General features: G+C 41.5%; 1 protein-coding gene across 1 annotated transcript in view; it reads right to left on the bottom strand.

The window, feature by feature from the left end:
* tweek (transmembrane protein KIAA1109 homolog tweek) overlaps positions 1-19,033 on the bottom strand; it is an 839,779-nt gene that overhangs the window by 623,982 nt on the left and 196,764 nt on the right. The window contains 5 exon segments of the mRNA XM_080283669.1: positions 2,801-2,904; positions 4,027-4,179; positions 6,942-7,131; positions 9,861-9,973; positions 11,275-11,575. Of these exon segments, the coding sequence (XP_080139795.1) occupies positions 2,801-2,904; positions 4,027-4,179; positions 6,942-7,131; positions 9,861-9,973; positions 11,275-11,575 (861 nt within the window).

The raw sequence follows: 19,033 nt of genomic DNA on the forward strand, positions 1-19,033 counted from the left end.
TGAGGCCTTGTAGGGCTACTCCCCACACCTGTTTTATCTCCCCACACCTACATACACACCTGTTTTTATGGCTGGTATGACAAATCCCATTGAGATGGAGGGTTTCCACAAGAGAATTTGGTTGTTGCCAAAATTTTCCTCCCCAAATACCACCAAGGCCTTGTAGGCCTACACTAGTTATCTCCCCAAACCTACATACACACCTGTTTTCATGGTAGATGTTACAGAACACACTGAAGTGCTTTCTTTTCATGTGCAAAGCTGGTTATTTCCAACCCCCGTACCTACAGGCCTACTCTCCACAGTCTACTGGTACTTTACCTCCCCACAGTCTAGTAATCTCCCCACACCTACATATACCTGTTTTCATGGCTGGTGTGACAAAACACTTTGAAATAACCTGTTTCAATAAGAAAAATACGTAGTTATCAAAATTTTCATGTTTTCGAGGGGTAACTATCATAAACTTTTTTAAAACTTTGACGTGTGATTGTGCAGTAACCATTAGGCCTTCAGGGGTATAGATTGCGTTGTCAGGTGCGTAAATTCTTCCTCTTTAGCCAGAACACAGTCAATTTGCCCTTGGTGAAAGTCACCAAAACACCCCCAAATTTCGGTTGTGGGAGGTACCCTGCCTGAAACAATTGCGGTCTTAACCCCTTAACCGCGGGGCGTCACTTTCGTGACGCTTGGGAGCAAGGGATCATACCGCGGGGTGTCACTTTTGTGATTCTGTGTTATTTTTAATTCACCCGGGCTTTCAAGTGGTGGCTCGTATCATCTATCAGTACTGCCAATGTCCAACACTAGTCAGCACTCCTAATCTCATCTCTACTCCCATCCATTGTTGACAATCAATTTAGCCATTTCTCCCCGTTCTTGACTCCCCTCCCTACCCCCCCTCCATTACCCTATCCTCTCGCCTGCCTGGCCGTGCTATGCTAAGTAAATCTTCCCTGGAATTTTTCACTGATTTCATCCATTGAAATAAGCCCTATGCCCTATTCTTATACCAAATAATATATACAAGAAAGAAATAAGGTAAGTGAGAGTGCCATACACCTAGAATTGGCTAATTATCACCTGACAACACCTCACATGCACTCGTTCGCTAATTTTCACTGTTTATTTCCCCTTGAAATATGCCGTATAATCTATTTCCGTAATAAATATACATATAAGGAGGGAAGGGAGAAGCCTAAGTGATATTTACATTCACCCGGAACTACCTAATTTATAATGTACTGTCTAGATTTCCTGCCAATCATTTCAGTGCTATATATTAGCAGCTGTCAAGAGGCTGACGTTGGCCGTAATGCATTTCCCTAGGTAGGCCACCCCGGCCCACCCCTATCAGTTCACAGTCATCTTCCAAGAAGAAGGTACGTCTGTTTGCTCCTGCTAACTTCAGCCACTTTTCACCCCCATGCAAAGGGCCCTGTGACCTTTACTTCCTACTAAACTTCGTGTGGAAAGAGGTAAAGGGCTGACAATTGATAAAAGAGTGACTGCGATCTTTTTATTGAGTAAAACAGTGCATGTGGAATTGTAAATAATGTGTAAATAATATGTAAACAGCAAGTGAAAGTAGTGAATGTAAATATACGTGAACAGTGGAAAATAGTTTTATAAGTTACTTCAAGTGACAGTGCATAACACAGTGTAAATAAAATAGAAATGTAAATAACGTAAATAAAATAGAGAACGTAAATAGAAATGTAAATGAGTAGTATTATAAGAATACGAGTATATACCCTAGGAGTAATGAAAGTGAAAGTTTCACTCTAGCATGTATGAATACTATGAGTTATGAGAGTGAAAGTGAAAGTGACATTCACTCTCAATGCTAGTATACAAGACGAGAAAGTGAATGCTACGGATTTTACTGAAAGAAATTGAATCCCTACAGTGACAATAAACTACTATTACTGAAGGAAACTTATGGATAAAGACTGTAGATATATATAAGTTTTATATAGAAACAGAAATATAAACTGTGAGTGTTTTTATGAATAATAGACAACACTAGCAGCGAACGATCGGAAGTGGGATGGTCATACGCCCTCGTAATTTTCATTGCTTTCACAGTGTTTTTTTGGGGGAGTATGGATTCCAAACTATTTGTGAATCATAGAATAGTGTTTCTAGTGATAATATCAGGCTGTGGTAATCATATTACGAGTTGTCGGGAAGTGTAAAGTGGAGACTTCGTTACCCAACTTCAGAGGTCTCCACAAGTCCTACGGTACTCGACGAAGGCTCAACAAACACCCAAGGAGAAAGCTGAAGGTATGTGCCATAAGTATATGTGACTTTAATATTCTAGGACTAATAACTGATTTTTGGCAAATATTTTTAGAAAGTCTGTCGGAGCGTGAATATGCCCGCGGGAGCCGCAAGTCAAAGCAAAACAAGCCCGCGGTGTAAGGGTTAAGGGGTTAAAAAACAACTTACGTTTATCACAGTATTGGACAAATATGATACTTCATTGGTTTGAATAAGAAAAATAAAACAAAAAAATTGCTGCAAAATGCTCTCAATGTCCATCAAGACACTAGCAAAAAATATTTTTCTGCTGATGATGTAATTTTAACAATGAAAATATTATTGTGCCAAATTGCTTAGGTATTGCCCTTAAAGTACTCACATTTATGCACTTTATTTCCAAATTCTAGCACCTAAAACTAAAAAATAACATTTCTATGAACTTTTTTTTGTCGCCAGACTTTGAAGATGATTTGTGGAAGATCGTTACTGTGTCACTTTGCCCCTTGTGGCATGCAGGGCCTCATATCCATACCTATAATTGCCTGTTGGTCGCATCTGCTTGTTTCTGAAGGTCTGCTCCATCAACAAGGGCATGTACAGGGCATTCTTCCACTGTCGACTCAACACCACCACTCCCTGTACAACAAATTAGTTGGTTAGTTTATGCTAACCTAACCCTTTTCAGTATGGTTTATTAACAATTGTATTCTGATTGCAAGGGTGAGTTGACTACAAACCAAGGAGATTTAATTCTACCTCATACCTAAAGCTCCCTAATTTCATGCAACCACAACTAGGTATTCAAGTTGTAGGAATGGCTTAGTTCCATTCAGTGAAAACGAACTGACTAGAGCACTATTATCTGTGCTAGGTGAAGATTCTTACAATCCACTCATTTGATGTAGTGCTACCTTCAGGTGACCCTATACCTGGTGAAAAGTCAAACGGTTTCCTGTCATCCTCAAACATTCTAACTCAGCAAGGTATAACTGTGCAGTTGCTCCCCCACTTACCAACCTAACTGGTTCCTAGAAATGGTTCATAACTCAAAAACTTACAGTCAAACTACACCCTTTACAATCTTATTTCCTTTCCCCTTCCTTCTTTCCTTCCTTCCTCTTAAATCCTTCTTTCCTTCTTTCTTTCTCTTCTTTCTGTCTATGGGTGACTCTACACTTAGTGGCAAGCCAAATGGTTTCATGTACACCAGGAAATCACTTCCTATGCTGAGTGGTAATCATTTAGCCAAACTATGGGAGCAGGTGGTTAAGTGAGTAATTAAGGCACTCCAACCAGATTTACACCTGTGTAGATTTATATCCATGGGGTGGTTGGGGATTATTGTTCATGTAATGCCACTCAGGGATGACTGAGGCTGGTCACTCTAATCTTAAATGTCAGGACTAATTTGCCTAGCCCAGGGCTCCTACACTCCACAAAGGGCAACACAGGGTTAGATGATATATGCATCATGTCCACTACCAGACTATCTCTCCACCTGACCCTTTGTTCTTCCTCTTCTCTCCCCACCCAATTTGCTGCAGCCCCTCTTCTCTCCCCATCCAAACCCCTACAGTCCCCCTTCTCTCCCCACCCAACCCCCTGTTGTTTCCCTTCTTTTTCCACCCAACCCCCTATTGTTCTCCTTCTCTCCTTACCCAACCTCCTATTCTCCCTCTTTTCTTCAATTCCTTCCCATCTCTCCTCACATGACCCTCACTCTCCATTCAATTACTCTCTCTTTCTCTCTCCACCCACCTGTCTGAGAGTGGCCAGCTTGGGGAGGTGTGGTGGTACAAGATTACCCTCTATGGTGCCAGGAGTAGCCTGCAGGACGTAGCGACGCAGCACTTTACAAAGCTGACAAGACGGGTCCTCCTGCAGGGTCTGACTCAGTGGCATCAGCTTGTTCTGTTGGGAAAAAATATACACTGGCGAAAAAGTATTCCCAACTACAACACATATGCTGTACCCTGATAAAGATCCTCACTCCTCTCAACACAAATGATGACCATGTGTAGTTACACTGGAGGACTGACTTTTATAGTAACTAATGACTTATTCTTATCTCATGACTAAAGCTCATCAAATTTCATGCAAAAATGATGGTATTTAAGATGTGGGAGTGGCCTAGTTCTGTCTGGTGAAAACACTCTGACAATATGTGACAGATGCTTTCATAGTCAACACTGTTGCTTCCCACTCCCCCCCCCCTCTCCCAAAGTATATATTTTTGAATGGACAGTGCAATTTTTAAGTTGCAGACTTCACCCAACCCTGGGGTGGGAAAGGTTTCCTCAAAGCAAACATCTCTGAATGGATAGTGTATTTCTTAAATTATAGATCTCACCCCACCCTGGGGGGCAGGGGGAGGAAGAAGGTCTGGGTGTTGATGATGATGATGATGATGATGATGATGATGATGATGATGACGAATGATGTATAAGGGTCTTCCAGCAGGGTCTGACTCAGTGGCATCTGCTTCTTTAGGCAGGTGGGCTGGTAGGGAAACTGATTTACAGTACAGTGTCAAACAATGAATCCCTAATTTTATGGTTTATTAGGTAGGAAACATGTCTGTTATGGCCAAATCCTCATTACATTTTTGAAGGTCATTTATGGAGCACTGTACAGGTACTTATGATCCCATGTAGAAGTCAGATGTGATCAGCCTCCAGTTCCAAATAACAGTATCATCATTAACATGCAACTCCACTAGTTCATTAAGTCTCTCATATCTTGAAATCATATGGATTTTAAAAATTAATAATCATCATCATCATCCAGACCTCCTTTCCCACCTTAGGGCAGGGTGAGGAGTAGCAATGTCCAGACAGCCCAAATTTGCCCAATCCAATGGGGCACGCCTCCATTCACTCATCACTCAAGCCCCCGGAATCCTGGCTCTATCAGATACGCCAAAAACATTCGCTGCGTTCTGTAGCTTCACATGATCATATCCGACAGGGTCAATCCAGAAGCTGCCATGTTAAAAGGGGTGCCAAAATCCCTGATCATGCACTTCTCACAACAATCATCCAGCCAGCTCAATCTCCTGTCAGTTCCCTACAGGGCTTAAAATTCTTAGGCTCCTACAGTTCACTCTTAGGCAAATAAAACTGTCTGGTACTAAGCGGAATTGAAAGTGCTATTCCAACCATGAAAGAGATAATGGCATTACATGAGCAATCAACCCCAACCACCCTTTGGATATAAACCAACATCGGCGCAATAATTACCCACTAAACCACCAGGCTCCAAAATTTGGTTATATGGTTACCACCCAGCATAATAAATGGTTTTCCGGTGAACAGGAAACCATTTGGCTTGTCATTCAGTGTAAAGTCACCCACAGGCAGAAGGAAGAGGACAGAATGAAGGAATGAAAGACAGAAGAGCGAGTGTAAAGTTACCTGTAGGCAGAAGGACAAGGAAAGAATGAAGGAAAGGAAGACAGAAGAGAAGGGAAGGAAAGAAGGATGGAGGAGAGAAAAGGGCAGACACCCAACAGCAGCACTACATCGAGTGAGTGGATGGTGAACACCCCCACCAAACTTAAACAACCGCCAAGTTTATGGCATGTGTAACAACACAGCATTAATTTTCTTTGCTTTACTGAGAATTTAGAAGCAAAAAAGAATCCATCCATCCATCCATCATCTAAACCTGCGTTGCCCCATGAGGAGCACATGAACCTGGAACTAGGCAAGTTGGTCCTGATATTTATGATGACAGTGACCAGCCTCACTCATCCCTGAGTGGCATTACGTGAGCAATAAGGCCCAAACACCCCTTGGATATGAACTGACACAGGATCAATCCAGCTGGAGCACCTTAATTACCCACTAAACCACCAGGCACCATAGTCTGGTTATATGGTTACCACCCACCATAGTATATGGTTTCCTGATGTACAGGAAACCATTTGACTTGTCAATCAGTGTAGTCACATGTAGACAGAAGGATGGGGAAAGAATGAAAGAAAGAACGACAAAAGAGGAAGGAAGGAAAGAAGGAAGGAAGAGAGGAAAGGGCAGCCACCCGAGAGCAGCACTACATCAACTTAGTGCATGGTGAACACCCCCACCTACCACCTGCAAAAAAGAATACTGTATAAAAAACAATACTTATAATGAGAACTGCCTGTACTGGAGCTGGAATGACCATAAGCAGGTGAAGAACCACCAATTATAAGCAAGGGTTGATGTGAGTATTTGAGACACTAAGGGCCTTCGCCATGAGTGGCCATGACTCCTAAGTGCCTTAACCTACCAGACCATCAGGCATCAAATAACAAAAACAAAATAAAATAATGTAAATGCCACTGGATTAAATGGGTTAATAATACAGTACTATGGCCAACATACTTAAAGCAGTTCCAAGGAGGAATTGATGTACAGTAGGTGCTTGAAACACAGAGAGTCTCTACCAGAGGGCCGTAACATCATCTATAAAATAATATCCACATGATGGGCTTGAAGGGGTTAGTAATACAGCCAAAAAACACAACCAGCTCTGAGAAAAGGCTGATGTGGTAGACAGCAACACTGGGCTAAAGGTGACAATATTAACACTCCCAGGTCCCTACGCTGAACTCTCAGCATAATTGGAGTAGAAAGCTAGATTTGTCCTGATCATCGAAGGGTTAAAAATACAGCTGATAAACTCACCACCAGATCTGAGGAAGGGTTGATGTGTGTGCTTGGCACATCGAGGGCCTCTGCCATGAGGGAGGCCATGACCCCCAAGCGCCGTGTCTCTGAGATGTGCAGGAACTGGAGGACAGCCACGGTCAGTCGGTCACTCGGGTTCATCCACGCATTGATGGATGGAGATGCCGTGCTCAATAAATTCCAGTCAAGTCTGAAAGCTTAAACCCTAAGAAACCATTCTACACTGTATATAGCTATCATTTTTCCCTATGATACTATTCTGTCTATCTATCATCCACTCCTATTATACTATTCTATCTATCATCCACCCTTATGATAATATTCAATCCATCATTCAGCCACCCCTATGATATTGCTATTCTACTTGTTAAATCAAAACAAATCATATAATGTCATGCTTCCTTCTAATGTCTTCTCATACTGAGGTTGGTCATGGTACAGCTGACATTATCTATGGACTGGCAGCTCAGTCAAGTGCCAAAAGTGGTTAATTACTTCCCAACACTTGCAGCAAACACTTGGCAGTAAAAATATCTTGGATGGTGTACTACCATGTGGAGCAATGGCAGAGTCTCAGCTTGGACTCTGGTCCTACAGACTATATTTGTGATTGAGTTTCCTGATTAAGAGCAATGATTCTATGGCTAGTTAGCAGAGCTGGGATTCTTTCTATCTATATATCCATCTACTGCCAGACGCCTTAATCCCGAAAGAGGTGGCCACAAACAAATCGCCTCCATGTCGCTCTGTCCCCCGCCATTTCACTGCCCTGCTCCCAATTCACACACCCCCTCTCTCATATACCTCTCCACTCCATACCTTCATCTCATCCTTGGCCTCCCTCTCCCTCTCCCCCCATCCACCTCACTCACATACACTCCTCATCAGTCTCTCACTCTTCATCCTCTCCACATGGCCAAACCACCTTAATGTATTTCTCCTAACACTTCCTATCACATCCACATCTACATCACAACACTCCTGCACTTCCTCATTTGTCAGTCTGACAGACTGACAGACAGACTGTGGGATCTCAAGCATACTGATGATTGATTCCTTAATGTAACTTTTTTTTTTTTTTTTAATCTGCAGGAAAGAAGAGGAGACTAAAAACCTTCCCATGTCTATTGTTCCTTCTGCAAAAAAGTTCTTAGTTACAGATGACTATTATCACAAGCCATTTTCTGCATTTCTGCTACAAGAACATGGAAGTGAGGGAACAGAAACTTTCCACATCTCTCATTCCTCCTGTATGTCAAAAAGTGATTTACACAGTATCATAAATATGTTCAAGAATTCCTTCTCAAGCTTGTAGTCACATTTCACTCTCACAGTTGTACTTCCCAGGGTCAATGGTAATGAATCTATAACAAACAAATACACAATGCACTTAATACTGATATGTAATGACACTGCTGTTTGGTGAAAACAACTATTCCAACTATTCTAGAGCTAAGTTCTGTATAGGCAATATTGTGACTGTTACATCAAATATGTCAGTGCAGTATAATAGATTTCTAACCTCTGTCAGCACAGTTGACAGTCAAGGGTTGCTGGAGGGTCACCAATGAGACTCGTTTGTATCTCATAACTAAGGTTAATCAAATTTCATGCAACCACAACTTAGTATTTAGAATGTTGAGTGGTCTGGTTAATTTTGGTGATAACAAACCAATTATAATAGGTCTGTCCAAAGGAAATCAAACTTTTTAAACAGTGCACAAACTAGCCGGCGTAACATTATTGTGATGGGAGTGTTGCATGGTGAGGGCTTTTGAGCTTTAGTCTAACACCAACCACATCGCGCCATGTCACTTAATCTCGAGGTACATGGGCTTCTGTTTAGTGCACTTGGCAATTTGTTACACGCTGATCAATGAAGGATCTTGAAGAGCAACATGTCTGCTTGAAACTGTTTCAAATTGGGAAAAACTTTTCCTTTCCAAAAATGTCATATCAGGTGGTGAAACGTACCTGTACGGCTACGATGTTGAAACAAAAAGGCAGTCATGGCAGTAGGTTGGAATATTGTCACGAAGACCAAAAAAAGCATGTCAGAGTTGCTCAAATGTGAAGGTAATGTTGATCTTTCTTTTTTTTCATTTTTTTTTTTAACATTAATTGGGTGTCATCCATCACGAGTTTGTTCCATGTGGTCAGACAATTAAGAAAGACTCTTACATGGATGTCCTGAGGCATTTGAGGGAGGCAGTGTGAAGGAAGAGGCCTGAGGTGTGGACAAACAATTCCTGGATGCCAAACCATGAAAATGCACCTGCTCACATGTCACTCCTTATCCATGACTTTTTGGTGAAGCATGAGATGACTATCATTTCCCAGCCACCCTACTCTCCGGATTTGGCCACTACAGACACTTTTTTGTTCCCAAAATTGAAATCCATCCTCAAAGATCACCAATTTCAGACAACAGGAGAGATGGAAGAAAATTCACAAACTGCACTAAACACATGTTCACTCAAGTGCATATTCCTTGATACTAAGTGACACGGGGTGATGCTGCAAATGTTAGAATACAACTCAAAGTTGCCACTATAAGAGCACTCCCTTCGCAATCATGCTACACTGGCTAGTTGGTGTGCTATTTAAAAGCTTCAGTTTCTTTTTGGACAGACCTTGTATGTAATGTACTGTACTGGGAAGCTAAATCCTAATTCTCTATGGTTTTGGAGATTTTACAACAACTCTTCCTTAGTGACATGTTTTGCACACTGCACCTTGATATCCGTTTATATCTTATTGATGGAAACTATATCTATATCAAAATGATGTAAACAGCATTCAAAGGAGTGTTAAGGGTCAATATGCATGATAAATAACTGAGGAGAGGCATTACAAAGCTGCCTATATCACTTAGAATAAATTTTTGATCAACAGCAAGAAAGTTGTTAATGTTCTAACCTGGTATAGTCAATTTTTTTGGTGATGGGAGTGTGCGGTGGGGCAGCAAAGTTGAACCACACTGTCCTCAGCTCACCCACAAATGAAGTGATGTCCCGTTTGTCACTCTTCACCTGTAAGCATAATGTTACACTATACAGACAGTCTCATCCTTAAGTAAGGGTTAAATATGTCAAGACACTATGTTACGTGGATTTACATGTAGAATGGAACTAAGCAAAAGCCATTTTAAAAAGATGTAAACCCATACAGACATACTCCTGCTAGAAAACAATCCTGAATGAAAGAAAGAGGTGCTATCAGGCCTTCAATGCCATTTCTCATCTTACACTTCAAACACATCTCTGTAATGATTTACACAGCATGGGTGAGGCAGGTCATTTCTCCTTTGACAAAGTGACATCCCTCACTCTGACAGATTACCTGCTCTTCATGATCTGCATCCATTCCTTGAATGTTATATTATTGTTTTAACCTGAAATGATTTCTAACATCTTTCAGCCAAACTAATGGCTAAGTGTAGTCACAAAGAAGGGTGGATTTAACCAGTAACCAAGGACATTCCTGCCTAATAACTAAGGCTCACCAAACTTTATGCAACCATAATTTAGCATTCAGATTGTGGAAGCAGTTCAGTTCTGTCAGATGAAAAGAAACTGACTACAGTACTGAGCTGCCTGACCATAAACAAGGTGTGTGCAAACCAGCCATTATCAAACACATACAAATATACATAAATACATACTCTACTTTTTACCAGCCATGAAAAGCATGAGAATTATAAAGGCTTGAATTATGAATGACCAGATGATCAATACAATACTGTAAATCACTGGGCACTCTGTAGACTGCTACTCCTATTTAGTATTTTTCCGTACTTACAACTAGGACTTACTGTACAACTTTATCACATTACCACTACAATGATAATAGTGACAGTCCTGATGTATACTGTAATTGGTTTTCGAGATTTTTTAACACTTATTTCTATCCATTTATTTTGCACAACACACCTCAGTAGCCTCTTTTGTGTTACTGATGCAAACAATCTTGATAAGAAAACAATAAATATACACATGAATGTTAAGGGGTAATATACTAAATAGATTGCTAAAGATGAGGTGTTATGAAGCTTCCTAAGCCACCTAGAATAATTCCCATAAAACTAAACCTATGAACCCTCTATTAGTCGATGGGGAGTCACATTATCCTCTCCGAGCTGTAAGGGTCCTATGCTAGGCAACTGTTGCACAATGCATTTAAGGGTAGATGAGCAATCTACTTCCCACAATGACATTATGTGACAGAAAAACTTCCAGCCGCCCCTTGGAGGCTGGACATACTGGGGTGTTTCAACCATTAAACCACCAAACAGCTAAAATAAACTTCAAGATATAAAACTAAGCCTACTGACCTGAGAGACCTGGACCTCCCTAACACTGCCATTGGCAGAGGAGTTGGACTGTGAGAGTGCTGAGTGGCTTGAAATATTAGAGACATGTGAGAGTGAAGCCGAGCACTGGTCCCTCTGTGAGTCAGGGGGTGGTCTGGGTGTGTCTGGAGGTGGTCTGGGAGGTGCATCGATGGTAGTGCCGGGGACAGAGCCAGTGCTTGGGCCACCTCCACTGCCAGCTGAGGCCGTGTTGCCACATACACCACCATCCTGACGCCCACATCCTTCCACCTGATGTCCAAAACCTTTTCTTTTCACTGCCCTGTGCAAGGTAAAAGGTAAAGGTCCAGTAGCAGACACAATGAGAGGGTTAATGTAATGGTAACAGTACAGTTTTAACAGCTTCAGGTTTTTATACTCATTCTCACCACAAAAAAACTGTCAATAATAATATATTAGTGGGAACAGAATTCTACAAAGATCTGAATACAAACTAACGATGTCAGATTATAACCATCCACATGATGCTCAAAGCTATTCCATGTCAAACATCCAGAGTTTGTTAAGTCACTGTTGTAAGTCACCCATTTTTTTTTTTTTTTTTTTTTTTTACATTCAGTTCAAAGTGAATTATAGAAATCTGTCAACAACAGTACACTTCCATTATAAAACAAAGAGTGCAAAATGCTGCTAGATGTAAAACAACTGTGATTCACACATCCCTGAATGGCATTACGATAGCAATAAACCCTAACGACCGCTTGGATATAAATCTTCACCATCTCAATCCGATTGGAACGCAATAATTATCCAGTAAACCACCAGGTGCCACAATTTAGTTATATGGTTACCACCCAGAGTTGTAAATGGTTGCCTGGTGTACAGGAAATCATTTGGCTTGTCACTCAGTGTAGAGTCACTCACAGGCAGAAGGAAGAGGAAAGAATGAAGGAAAGAATGACGGAAGAGGAAGTGTAAAGTCACCCATAGGCAGAAGGGCAAGGAAAGAATGAAGGAAAGAAAGACAGAAGACGATGGAAGGAAAGAAGGATGGAGGAGAGGAAAGGGCAGACACTCAACAGCAGCACTACATTGAGTGAGTGGATGGTGAGCACCCCCAATAATAATAATAATAATAATAATAATAATAATAATAATAATAATACCAATAATAATAATAATAATAATAATAATAATAATAATAATAATAATCCATCCATCCATCCATCATCCAATCCTACATTGCCCCATGAGGAGCGTAGGAGCCCGGGGCTAGGCAGTTGGTCCCGACATTTAAGATGAGAGTGACCAGCCTCACCCATCCCTGAGTGACATTACGTGAGCAATCAACCCCAACCACCCCTTGGATACTGGAGCAGATGGGGTACATGGAAGGTGTGTGTAAGATATTCACAGAAGAAATATGTGCAGCATGTGAGATGGTGTGTCAGGTGATGAGAAGACGAAAGGGGGTGCAAGGAACAGCATGGAGCAATGAAGAGGTGAGACAGGCTGTCGTACAAAAGAAAAAGCATATAATGAATGAATGAGAAATAAGGGCATGGAAGAAGTTCAGAGATGGAAGAGAGAGTTATACGTAGAAAGGAAGAGAGAGGTGAAATGATCAGTAAGAAAGAGTAAGAAGAGAGTGGATGAGGAATTTGGAAGGAATCTGAGTGCAAAGTGGAGGGACTGTAAGAAAAGGTTCTGGAATGAGGTAAAGAGAGTTAGACAGGGTGGCAATGAAGTTAGCAAGGGAGTGAAAGATAAAAATGGTAAATTACTAGTGGGGAAGAGAGAAAAAGTGAGCAGATGGAGAGAACAATTTAAGGAACTGTTGAACATAGAGAAAGAAAGTAATGTGAGTATAAATGGCTGGGGAATGGCTGAGTATAAATGGCTGGGGAATGGCTGGGAGAAGAGGGAGGTGAGAAGAAAGGAAGAAATCAGTAAGATGAAAGTTGTGGAAGCAATGAACAAAGTCAAAATGGGGAAAGCCCCAGGAATTGATGGAGTGTGTGGTGAAATGCTGAAGCATGGGGTACAGATGGTAGTAGAATGGATGTGGAAAATGTGCAGATTGGCCTGGGAGGAAGGTAGAGTCCCGGAGGATTGGAAGTCAGGTATAGTTATTCCCTTGTACAAAGGGAAAGGGGAAAAAGAAGTGTATAGTAATCATAGGGGCATCTGTCTTCTTAGTGTAATAGGAAAAGTATATGATAGGATAAATACTGACAGAGTTAGGGTATTGACAGAGGAATTAGTTGGAGAGGAACAGGGTGGCTTTAGGAAGGGAAGAGGTTGTGTAGATCAGATATTCATTCTTTGATCTTTAGTGGAAAAGTTTCTAGAGAAGGGAATGAAGTCTGTGGCCTTCATGGATTTGGAGAATGCATATGACAGGGTGGAAAGACAAGGATTGTGGAAAGTATAAAGAATATATGCAGTAGATGGGAAATGGCTGAATGCTGTGAAGAGTACATATGAGGGTGCTAAGGCTGCAGTGCATGTGGCGAGTGAACTGAGTGAATTTTTCTATTTGAAGGTTGGGTTGAAACAGGGATGGCTCATGTCTCCCATTATTGTTCAATCTGTGCATGGATGGGGTTATAAAAGAGATACAAGGTAGGGCAGTGGATGTTGGAGTGGCCCTAGTGAAAGAGCACAGTGTCTGGAAACTTCCTGTACTGTTGTTTGCAGATGATACTGTGTTGTTAAGTTAAGCAGAAGGGGAGCTGCAAGGCTTGGTGGATGAATTTGGGAGAGTGTGTAAGAAACGGAATCTAAAGATGAATGTAGGGAAGAGTAAAGTGATGGTCATCGAGAGATGTGAAGTCAGTGAGTGTACAGTGAGGCTGGATGATGAGGAAGTGGAAAATGTGAGTACGTTTAAGTACTTGGGTAGTGTGAAGAATAAGGATGGAAGTTTGGAGGGTGAAGTGCTTGAAAGGGTACAACAAGGGAGAAAGGTTGCTGGTTCCTTGAAAGCAGTAATAAGAAACAGGGAAATAAGCATGGAAGTGAAAAAGTTACTACATGAGGGTATTGTGATACCAACTCTAACATATGGAAGTGAAGCTTGGACGTTGTTGGAGGGACAGAAGTCAAGAGTCAGAGCAGTGGAAATGAGTTATTTGAGAGGAGCATGTGGTGTCACATGGAGAGACTGACTGACAAATGAGGATGTGAAGGAGCATTGTGGTGTGGATGTGGATGTGATAGGAAGCATCAGGAGAAACACACTGAGGTGGTTTGGCTATATGGAGAGGATGGAGAGTGAGAGACTAACAAGGAGAGTGTATGTGAGTGAGGTGGAGGGGGAGTGAGGGAGGGAAAGGTCAAGGATGAGATGGAGGGATGGAGTGGAGAGGTATATGAGAGAGGGGGGTGTGAGCTGGGAGCAGGGCACTGAAATGGCAGGGGACAGGGTTACGTGGAGGCGATTGGCTTGTGGCCACCCCATGTGGGATTAAGGCGTCTGGCAATAGATAGATAGACAGATACATAGCTTTGCAGATGGCATGAGAAAGAACTGAACAAACTTTGATACTTTTTTTTCTTGAAACTAATGTTTTTGCACTTAAAATTAAAATTCTGTCACTGGTTGCAGATCAGTTCTTTTGGTTTCATTTTAATGTTAGTGAAATTTTCTACAAACGACAAATATCCATCAGTTTCATAGTTTCTCTTTTCTTAAGTTTTAAAATGCCCACCATCCACTCACTCAATGTAGTGCTGCTCTCAGGTGGCTGTCCTTTCCTCTCTTCCTTCCTTCACTCCTTCCTTCCTCTTATGTCTTTCTTTCATTCTTTCTTTCCTCTTCCTTCTGCCTATGGCTGACTCTACACTGTGTGATAAGCCAAATGGTTTCCTGTACACCAGGAAACCATTTACTATGTTGGATGGTAACCATATAACTAAATTATGGTGCCTGGTGGTTTGGTGGGTAATTAAGGTGTTCCAACTGGATTGAGCCGGTGTCAGTTTATATCCAAGAGGTGGTTGGGGTTTACTGCTCACGTAACGCCATGCAGGGATGAGTGAGGCTGGTCACTCTCATCTTAAATGTCAGAACCAACTTGCCTAGCCCTGGGCTCCTACGTTCCTCACAGGGCAACACAGGATTAGATAATGTATGTATGTATGTAAAATTGTTCCATAATGAATGCTCGGCATGCTTTATTCCATCATTTTGTTTCATTTCGTTTTTAAAGGCTCCAACATGCTTGCATGTGTCGGTCTTGGTCACCGAATGGCGGCTCTCCATGGTGCACGATCCATTGCAGCCTCCCTGTTCAGTCCCTTAACCCTAAGGTCACACTTAACCCCTTAACCGCGGGGCGTCACTTTCGTGACGCTTGGGAGCAAGGGATCATACCGCGGGGCGTCGCTTTTGTGATTCTGTGTTATTTTGAATTCACCCGGGCTTCCAAGTGGGGGCTTGTATCATCTATCAGTACTGCCAATGTCCAACACTTGTCAGCACTCCTAATCTCATCTGTACTCCCATCCATTGTTGATAATTTAGCCATTTCTCCCTGTTCTTGACTCCCCTCCCTACCCCCCCTCCATTACCCTATCCTCTCGCCTGCCCGGCCGTGCTACACTAAGTAAATCTTCCCTGGAATTTTTCACTGATTTCATCCATTGAAATAAGCCCTATGCCCTATTCTTATACCAAATAATATATACAAGAAAGAAATAAGGTAAGTGAGAGTGCCATACACCTGGAATTGGCTAATTATCACCTGACAACACCTCACGTGCACTCGTTCAGTAATTTTCGCTGTTTTTCTCCCCTTGAAATATGCCGTATAATCTATTTTCGTAATAAATATACATATAAGGAGGGAAGGGAGAAGCCTAAGTGATATTTACATTCACCTGGAACTACCTAATATATAATGTATTGTCTAGATTTCCTGCCAATCATTTCAGTGCTATACATAGCTGTTTCAAGAGCTAACGTTGGTAGTACTGAATATCCCCTAAGTAGGCCTCCATCCCGGCCCTCCCTTATCAGTTCACTCTCATCTTCCGAAGTGGAGGTATGTCTGTTTCCTCTTGCTGACTTCAGGGACTTTTTCACCCCCATGCAAAGGGCCCTGTGACCTTTACCCCCTACTAAACCTCGTGTGGAAAGAGGTAAAGGGCTGACAATTGATAAAAGAGTGACTACGATCTTTCTATTGAGTAAAACAGTGCAAGTGGAATTGTAAATAATGTGTAAACAATGTGTAAACAGCAAGTGAAAGTAATGAATGTAAATATACATGAACAATGGAAAATAGTTTTATAAGTTACTTCAAGTGACAGTGCATAACACAGTGTAAATAAAATAGAAATGTAAATAACGTAAATAAAATAGAGAACGTAAATAGAAATGTAAATGAGTAGTATTATAAGAATACGAGTATATACCCTAGGAGTAATGAAAGTGAAAGTTTCACTCTAGCATGTATGAATACTATGAGTTATGAGAGTGAAGATGAAAGTGACATTCACTCTCAATGCTAGTATACAGGACGAGAAAGTGAATGCTACGTATTTTACTGAAAGAAATTGAATCCCTACAGTGACAATAAACAAATACTACTGAAGGAAACTTATGGATAAAGACTGTAGATATATATAAGTGTTATATAGTAATGGAAATATAAAGTGTGAGGGGTTTTACGAATAATAAATGACAGAGTACCAAGAGCGAACTAGCGCAAGTGCGACGGTCAGACGCGCTCATAATTTTCATTGTTTCACAGTGGATTTTTTTTTGGAGTATGGATCCCAAACTACTTGAAAATCATAGAGTAGTGTTTATAGTGTTAATATCTGGCTGTGGTAATCATATTACGGGTTGTCGGGAAGTGTAAAGCGGAGATTTCGTTACCCAACTTCAGAGGTCTCCACAAGTCCTATGGTAACTGACGAAGGCTCAACAAACATTCCAGGAGAAAGCTGAAGGTATGTGCCATAAGCATATGTAATTTTAATATTCTAGGACTAATAACTGATTTTTGGCAAATATTTTTTGAGAGTCTGTCGGGGCCCGAATAACCCCGTGGCACAAGCAAAACATCGGTACACATGCCCGCGGTGTAGAGGTTAATGACCTCGTCCCATGTCTTTCTCTGTCTACCCCTCATAACCCCACCCCCAATATTAACACTTCTCACCTTCCTCACCCAATTATTATCCCCCATCCTCTCCACATGTCTAAACCACCTCAATCTACCTCTCACTCCAATACACTCCAGTCCCATCCTACCTCTCAACTCTTCCATCGTAAACCCAGCCCCTCCAGGCCTTGGACGCAGGGACGCACTGCACATCCACCTAATCACTGTCATTTCTGTATGTCTGAGCCGGCGAATATCTTCCTCCTTCACTGCCCAGGTCTCACTGCCATACAGCATTACACTCCTGACACATGCTGCATACAAAGACCCCTTAGCACGTAGGGAGAGCCCTCTCAATGTCAGGAGAGGCAAGAGCTCCCTGAACTTCTTCCAACCACTTCTCACCCTAGCCACAGAGCTACCTCCAGCACACAACATGTCTCCCAAATAACAAAACTCTTCTACACACTCAAGAGATTCACCAGCAAGTTCAATTCTTTCACGTCTGACAATCTCCACCTGCTCACCCCGGCACGCCGTACACATAAAATCAGCATTATCTCGCAGTCTACCTCTGATACCACTACATCTCTTATGCACCCATTTATCACACACACTGCACAAGATGGAATTAGTTCCCACGTCCTTGTGGCAAACTGCACATGGCCACTCTCCCTCGTCTTTGACAGTACCACCACCTAGGTATTTTGCTATCTATCAATTATTCATCTAAAAGTGCACATTTAGCCATATAAATATGAACAAAATCCTCTGAATGACATGACAGTGATGACGTTAAAAAAAAAAAAAAAAAAAAATTGTTTATACATATTTATTCTATACTAGCTGAAACGGTCCACCCTCTGGGTGGACTTTTTTGGCTAGCTCCTGCGGAGGGCTGATTGGGCCTTCGGCCAATATACCTAATGTAACTTTTCAACATACAATGAAACCTAATAAATTATATACCAAAACACTCCCTGGATCATGCTGATTCTGAAAATGTATCATATGTGAGGGCAAACCCTAAGGGAGCTGAGTTTATAGGTAACAAACATACAAACACTCACCTTTACTATTACAGATGAATAAATCAGTCTAAACTTCAACATTTAAATCATCCATTAATTTATGCCAATGTTTTGTAAGGAGAACTTGAAATTTATGTGATCATCACCATCTGAAGTCTAAACTGTGTCCTAAAGTTTATCTGTGAATCCACACCCTGTGTATTCCTGGCCTCATACATGATAAGACCCAAGCAGTTATATTTAGCTTAGGGAATATTTTTTAAGCGGATGGGTCAAATAGCCTTAAATATAGCCCTTCTTTACAAGAGACTTTTCCAATACCAAATATAACCCCTAAACCCATTCCAAGTTCAGTCCAACGGCTATCCAAGTCCAACTGTTACAGATTTTGTATGAATGGGTGACACCAGTAATCTGGTGTACAGATTATCATTATTTTTTAATTCTTTTGTTTCTCCTTCCTCTGTTCTGCTATTGTAAAGAAAAAAAAAAAAAGTTGACAGACAAATGTAGTCAGGTTGGAGGATCAATTTGGCAAGTAACCAGGGAGGCTCATTCCAACCTTATTAGTATTAAAGATTAACAAATTTCAAGCAACCACTGCACAGTATTCCAGTTATGGGAGTGGCCTAG

This window comes from Coenobita brevimanus, chromosome 98, assembly GCF_032717465.1.
Source record: "Coenobita brevimanus isolate Jiangsu-jjx chromosome 98, ASM3271746v2, whole genome shotgun sequence".
NCBI classification, from domain to species: Eukaryota; Metazoa; Arthropoda; class Malacostraca; order Decapoda; family Coenobitidae; genus Coenobita; species Coenobita brevimanus.